This window comes from Sinohyriopsis cumingii, unplaced genomic scaffold, assembly GCF_028554795.1.
Source record: "Sinohyriopsis cumingii isolate HCF-2022 unplaced genomic scaffold, ASM2855479v2 utg002725l, whole genome shotgun sequence".
Classification (NCBI taxonomy): Eukaryota; Metazoa; Mollusca; class Bivalvia; order Unionida; family Unionidae; genus Sinohyriopsis; species Sinohyriopsis cumingii.
This window is the reverse complement of record NW_028316283.1, coordinates 603,982-611,867: the sequence shown is the minus strand read 5'-3', so window position 1 is coordinate 611,867 and position 7,886 is coordinate 603,982. Positions and strand designations below refer to the sequence as shown.

At 34.5% G+C, this 7,886-nt stretch overlaps 1 protein-coding gene across 3 annotated transcripts in view; it reads right to left on the bottom strand.

The window, feature by feature from the left end:
- Window positions 1-1,854: 1,854 nt before the first annotated feature.
- Window positions 1,855-7,886, bottom strand: part of LOC149770076 (C2 domain-containing protein 5-like) — a 163,840-nt gene continuing 157,808 nt past the window's right edge. For all 3 annotated transcript variants that reach the window (XM_089949439.1, XM_089949438.1, XM_089949440.1), the window contains 3 exons: window positions 7,218-7,343; window positions 3,180-3,326; window positions 1,855-2,379 (listed from right to left, as the gene is read on the bottom strand). In XM_089949439.1, the coding sequence (XP_089805565.1) occupies window positions 2,233-2,379; window positions 3,180-3,326; window positions 7,218-7,343 (420 nt within the window). In that variant the 3' untranslated portion in view covers window positions 1,855-2,232. The remainder of the gene's footprint in view (window positions 2,380-3,179; window positions 3,327-7,217; window positions 7,344-7,886) is intronic.

Sequence of the window (7,886 nt, the reverse complement as noted above, 5' to 3'; positions counted from 1 at the left end):
CTAGATTTGGAAGATGGGATCAAATTAGTGAGGATATCAATAGTGAAATTACACTATCCATAGGGAAATAAAGAAAATTTAAGAATATTAATGACAGTGACAGAAAAATAGAAAAAAGTCACATTAAAAAAATAAGTAAAACACATCAAAAAGTACCAGTATTACAACAGTGAAAACAGTGCCCCTAGCAAGTGTTCAATATTCACATCCAGAGAAGAGAGGGCATTATTTCTTATGGTTCTCAATCCACTTGAAATTATGAAGCCCATACCATAATTGAATGGGATTAATGATGGAGAACAAAGTTATGTCCGCATTGCCTATTACCTGTACCCAAAGCCAATAAACAGTTTTAAACAATAAACATGTTTAAACAGTTACATTAATTGTTGGAAACCAAAGACCAGTTCATCAATTACTGATACAATCAGAGAGGAATGCCAAAAGAACACCTTCACAATGAATATGGGTAATGTGTTGACATACAGTTTGTGTTAAGCTGAAATGCATGACCAAAAATGGGTCATTATAATGATCTACAAGTAGTCCATCTCTGTTCTGAATTTTAACATAATATTATTTAATCCTAAATATCCATTTTAATACTGGACTGATTGTACCCATACTTAAGCCTAAATATCCATTTTAATGAAAATGTTAAATCCTCAAACGCTTTGCAAGCAATCATCATTAAGAGAGTTTCATTGGAGGTTGAATTTAGATACAGGAACACTGATATTTTAATTTAATTCCAGAGACAAAAAATGTGGTCAAAAATTTAAAAACTTGGAAGTCATTATTAAATTTGTTGGTTCATTTTCTCACTTTGTCAAGAACAAAAGTCAGGTTTTATAAAACATGAAAACAGCTTACATGGATAATTTGAATTGACGTACATTCAGGTCATGGATTTTGTGGCATAAATTGCGTAAAATTCCTTGTTTTATCTTTCTTTTCATATGTTGACTTAATCTGAATAAAAGCAGCTTATTTCCTCATCTTGACAAGCAAACAATTCTAACTAAACTCTGTCTCTTTAGTGGCTATGTTATTATACTTGTAGTTTTACCTGCTTCAGCAACAGTTCGGATTTTGTTAAAGTTCTGTATTGTTAAAGTCTCATCCTCAATAAGCATATCTACCACAGTGGGACTGTCAAGTCAGTAAACGCTAATCATTCATATTCATACCCTCTAATCCTTAGACATCGTGAAATTAAGTTGCCAAATTTTCAGTTAAAGATTTTCTATGTGGTCATAGATCCCAAACCTTCTGTGGGACATGATTTCATTCTTGGACTTTTGAATCAGAAATGTTTGCCCCTCATATCCATTCAAGCACCATTCCTCTCTCTTTGACCCTCAAACAAGGTCAAAGTCATTTGAAAATCTCAAGTTTAAAGTTTGTGTAGTCATAAATTCTAAATTTTGGATGGTATCATTTGCCATTTCATATACATAACTAACTACCATCCTGCTAACCCCAAACTTAGTGCAGGTCCTGTATTCATGAAACTCCTGAATCAGTTGCTCGCTTGAACTCAAAATTGGGCCAGGTCATTTGAGTATGAAACTTACCTGCATCAGGCAGGGAAGCAAGCGAGACATGTATTTCTTGTGAATTCTTTACTAATTTGTTATAATCTTATTAAAGTACATTTTCCTGTGTATTAAATCTCTTTAATACTAAGTAATTTTATACAGTTTTATTCTCTTTGGATTTATCTATATTCATCCAAAAGTCGCTGTGCTAACTGTCAGCAATATCTATAATCCCTAGTTTGTGTAGAGGCATGCTTGTTTTAAACATCTGAAACTGTTGCAAAATAAGATAAAATGCAAATAAAACATGACAGAATTGTTAGAACATTTTATTCAGTCAAATTACATTGGATTTTCTTCAGTAAATTGCACATAATTGCTTAAATGAGAGCTAATGTTCAAGGAACACACAATATTTATTCGAGGAACAGGACATACAGCGCTGTTAGTACATGCAGTCTAGAAGTGCGAAAATGTTCAAATCTCAACATTGGCTACTATAAATTCATGTGAAAACATGACCAATATTTTGTCTCTGTGTATAACACATTATTAAAATGACTCTCTCTACTCTTGAGATTGGGCTGTTACAAACATACTTTTCGGTCCAGTGTGTCTGCATTGAAAAGAGTTCAATGGTGGGTGATGCAAATTACAAACTGAGAGAAATAACTGCAATGTTCTGTTCGTGTCATGGAGGAGCAGCATTTGTTGCTGGGATTAGTAGAAGGGGGGAGTCACTGTGTTTACGTTGAAACTGGTCAGGTATTGTGGTTGTAATATCACCCTCATTCTGCAGTGATACTGCATCTCCACAAACATTGATCAAACACTGACTCTGAAAATAAAAGAAAATTTGACTGTTTAAACCATAAAAATCATAGACATAATCTGCATGTGCTAAAAATCATTAAGACATGTGAGCATAAGCTCTCTGCAGCAACATCTATGGTAATGGAAAACCTAAATGAAGAGATAAATATAATGTGAAAAATAAATGACACAAATAATTGATACTGTATCAACAGTAATTTCTCTCAAATTAAAGAGAGTCCAAAAAGAAATTCTTGTGGTAAACAAAAGTATCTTGTTTGAAATAAAACAAATTTGAGAAGGTAAAAAAAATTTCTTTGATAACACTTACCTGATCAAAGTAAGCAAGTCCATGGTACTACTTTTCTGATATTCAGCTTTGATTGTCATAAAAAATGTGAAGACATTGTTACTGACCTAACAGGCATGTATTATATTAATGCACCGAGACTTACCACACTAATACCATGCCCAGACATGCAGGGGGTCTAAAAGGGCAAGGTTCAAGAGAAGGCAGAGTTCAGATACTTACATTTATACAATCTGGAATTTATTTGATGGAGAAAGATGACAGCTTAAATTCGGAACTTTCAGGGTAAAATAAAATTCAAGACTGAAGTTTTGCTGGTACTAAATCTTCAATCCCCAAAATTTTGAAAATAAAATAAAAAGGTTTTGGGGATAATTTCGGTCTTATAATCTCGTAATTCTTTAGTTTATATTTAAATGAAGCAGACTGAATAATATAGCAATTTCCCACATTATACCCCATCAATGTAACTGAACAAACTCTATACTTTTTGTTATGGAATTTGAATTTACTACCTGGTTTTTATTGGGATTTGATAGAAGTACACACTCTGTCATCTTGTAGGCAACTAAAGCATTGCCACCCAGGGAGGCAACATGGGCTCTCACTATTGCCAGCACTTCTGTGATGAAATTATGCATGAAACCACATAACCCTCCCACCTGAAATGAAAATTATGACAGACTGTAAATAACAAACTTTTCACATGCATAAATGTTTTGTGAATTTAATGACAAAATTAGACTCACCAAAACTTTGTCCTAGATAACTGCATCATTATGGACACTGAATATTGCCAACAAGCATATTCCAAAACTTGTGTCAAGATTTTACTGAATTTATTAAATATGAAACTTTATTGGTTCTGGTTTCTTTTGGATGCATTTTATTGGAACACTTTTTTTTCTCTAACTTCATGTCAAGTCATAGTTAACTTCTATAATATGCAGGGCAACCTGTATAATCAAGCAGTAAAGTGAACCAGAAATTGCTGACAAGATAGGATTATGAGTATGGTATGAAAAAAATACTAGAGGAATAGTACACAATAAATATGCAGTTGTTTGACAATTAGGATGAGGTAGGCGATTAGTGACTTAAAAAAGCCTCCAGTACAATATTTTCCACCCTAAAGGAACTGAAATTATTACAATTTAACTTTTTTACCCATTCAGTTCACAGACTTGGTAGCTGCTGATTTTACTGATATGGGGTGAGTGTTTTCTGTGTGATATATCTTTGACTTATGGTGTGTGCTTGACTTTTGACCATGATTAAGGGTTGTGGATTGGTGTTTGCAGACCTGACTTTTGTAATGATTGAAAGTGCTAAACAAGACAGTCATTAGAAATTGAGTTCAAGGCCTAAGCATGTTTATGAGTTAGTGGTATTTTCCATTGGGTATGATTGATTTTCCATAACATTCTAATACATCTAGATCAAGTGAAATATTATAAAGGTTTGGTAAGCAAATTATTCATTCTGATGATAGATCAGTCTCTGGGATCCATTTGTTATCAGAGCTAACAGCTGTGTTCAGATATAATTTATGAGAATTATTTATTTAAATCATTCACTGGAATAACTAAATGTTCATTGACATTTGGATTCACACGTTATTTTGAAATTATTTAGAACCCATTCAAAAATATTCTCAATTACATAATTGTGGTACATCTAGACATTCAAGACTATTGGTACATCAGGACATTCAAAACTATTCAAGTTAATTAGGAGCATTCTATACTTTTGAACTTGTGATAGGACATTCAGGATTATTTGGGATTTAATTCATAATACTGTGTCTTAAATTTTCCATTGTAAGTTAAATAAATTGTTTGTTGATTTTATTAAACTTGTTGTTTTCACTTCTTTCTGGTACATAGTTTAAGACACAGAGTTGTAACATTTGGAAGTGTAAAACATCCACAGTTCTGTCACATGAAGTAATAATGAAACTTGAAGCTACTGTTTTAACTGATTGGTATAACAGAGGACCAATGCCTTTCCAACTTCTGTTCTCAACTCTGATCAAGAAACATTGAGATTTTTACAGTATTCGGAAAATGAATCTACTCCATGGCCTCCAAATAATCATCCCTACAGATTATGATGAAATACACAGATTTTACACCAACCTGAAGGCAAAGCTGAATGTTGTTGTTGTTGTGTATGGATTTTTAACATAACTTTAAAAAAATTCAGTCATATTGCTACGATGTCTGCAGTGTGGCAGTTTATAGTGATGTCTAGCACTGGGGCATCATGCCGCAGACATGTAGCATGATGTCCCACCCAGTCACATTATCCTGACACCAGGCCGACCAGTCCTAACACTAACCTCTTAATGCTGAGTGCCAAGCGAGGCAGCTGTTAGTACCATTTTTGTAAGTCTTTGGTATGACTCGGCTGGGAATCAAACCCACAACCTCCTGCATCTGCAAAGCTGAATGCATACTGATGAAGATTATAATTATAGAGGTGTACGCTACAATTATTCAAATTGCACACCTGATTATGCAAAAATTGAGAAACTGTTTAAAATCATGTTAGCTGTGGGCCCCTCTTCTACAGAATGTGAAGAAGGGTTCAAACTCATGAAGTATAAGGGACCAACCATATAATTTTTCTATAGGCAGGGATGCATCAAAATAATAGTAAAAAATATGGACTTGTTGGGCAAGTGGATTTTAAGTTGGGGGAAGTGATTCTTTTAAAGCAAATTACCCTGAGCCTGTGTCTGAAAAGAAATTATTTGACCACTGTAATATATACTAAACTGCCCCCAAAAATCACTAAAAACTGCAAAAGTAACTGCATTTACAAATTTCGTTATACACTGAATGGTGTTTTAAGTACAACAAAAGCAATAATTTCTATTAAAAAAATCATGGGAGCATTTGTTTAAATCTGTAGATGATGACCATGCCATATGTCAAGTTTTACAGCAATCCAAAACAAATGCAAGACAAAGCATGCTCACAAGATTGCGTTCAGTTGCAGTTCATCAAGGGCAATATCTCTACCTAAAATGAATGAAAACAAAGTGATTTGTTGCTATGCACATCTTTAAATGATGATCATAACATGTCCAAGGTTATGGCAGTCCAATGAGAAGTGTAAAACTACTTGTGTTAGCAAGATTCTGATCAAAACACAACATCTGGCCCCACATCAAAAAGGAATAAAAGACATATTGCAGGACTGCAGTGATTTATAACTATATCCCAAGCTTCATGCCAAGCCATTGAAATCTGTGAGACTAGTTGCATTCACAATATTCAATACTGCACTGGACTGAGCTGCAAGTGTAAAAGGGAAGTAACTCATACAAAAAATGTGTCATCACAGTAATCTGACAATATGTGCATCTTCAGGTGTTGACCATCATAGTTACCAGGTTTCACGACAATTATAAACAAAAGTCTCTCAATGGGACCGACACTCTACTGGGCAAAATAATTTCCAGGAATTCAAGAAAAGACCATTTGCTCATTTTAACTGTCCAGTGTTGAAACTATTTGTAATATTCTTCAGCAATAACAAGATTTTCAAATTAGCTGCTGTGGTATACATATTGGATGTCAAATCAGAACCATTTTTATTTAGGAAAAAGTGGACATCATTAAAGTCCTTTGGTAAAAAAAACCCATTATAATAATCATGATTTGAGGGGCAAGTACTGACACCGAGAGTTTTAAGACAGTCATAATGGCAGCCATAATGGATGTATGACTGGCACCAACTTCATTTAGGTCTATCTAGGTATCATAAGTCTACTGCTGAAAACCCATCTTGACATAGCCATCCATTTGAAGAGATGGAGAGGTAATACTATATTCGAGATACGACTTCCCATTCAGGAGTAGCAATAACAAGTCTCAAGAAAGCTGCTGTGGTAGCCATACTGGTAGCCATACTGGACAACAGATTGGCACCATTTTCATTTAAGACCAACTGGACATCATAATAAGTCTTCTGGTGAAAACATCACATCAGTATGACTTTCTGTTGAAGTAGAGTTATCATAAGATTTTTAAGATGGCTGCCATGGTAGCCATATTGGATGTCAGATTGGAATCATTTTTATTAGGACCAGCTAGATATGTTAAGAAGTCTTGTAGTGAAAACCCATTCTGATATTACCAACATTTCAGGAAGAGTAGCAATAACAAGATTTTCAAAATGACTGCTGTTGTGGCATACTGGCTGTCAGATTGAGCCCATTTTAGTGAAAATCCCATGTTGATATGACTATCCATTTAGAAGAAGTAGCAACAACAAAGTTTTCAAAATGGCTACTGTGGTGGCCATATTCGAAGTCCACACCATACCATTTTCATTAGGACCAACTAAACCTTGAGATGAAAGTGTTTATCTGCACCAATGAGGTTATGTCCAAAGGTCTGAACACACAACACTGACAACGGAGCTAACTCTTTTAGTATATAAATACATGTGATGGGGACCTCACATCATTTGTGACCATGATATCAAATATTGTCTTTTAAAAGTGGGCACTCATCTATGGTCTGGCACTAAAATATATCTACCTCTCTCAGTGAAGTTGACTCTCTGATGAAGAAAAAGTTGTAACTTCCAAGATGGCGCCCAATTTTTCTCCCTGGCACATAGAACAATGGTGTTAATTCTACTCCACCTTGAGGTTTGAGAGCACCCTGGAAATAAACATAGAAATTGTCATGTTCCAGGCATATTTAAATCCACATAGTCGCAAGAAATATCATGCATATGCTATGTGTAACTGGACACTTGTTATTGGCTATTCCAAAATATCATTATATTAAATTGTCTTTGACATGCTGATCCATGTAACTGTCAAATAAAGTGCTTACAGAATTGAATTTCAAAGGTCACAATGTCTAGTTTACACAGTTTCGTTTTCAGACAATCAATAAGGGTGTCACTAACTAAACATAATTCAAAGGTAGGATGGTGTAGTTATTGTCTGCCACCTGAGGAGACCTATATATCTATATATGGAAGGGTTTAAATATTTTTCTTATGAACATGCATTACAAACAGCAGATTCACATGTCTCTGTGAAGTCCGTCAAAATGTCTGGTTGCACTCAGGAAAATATAAGCATCCCTGTTGTGAACATGACATGGTGAGACTACCATGTAAACAAATTTTGTTGACAAAAAATACTGAATCTTGCTAATATTATGCAAAGTGATATGGAACCTGATGGGATAATC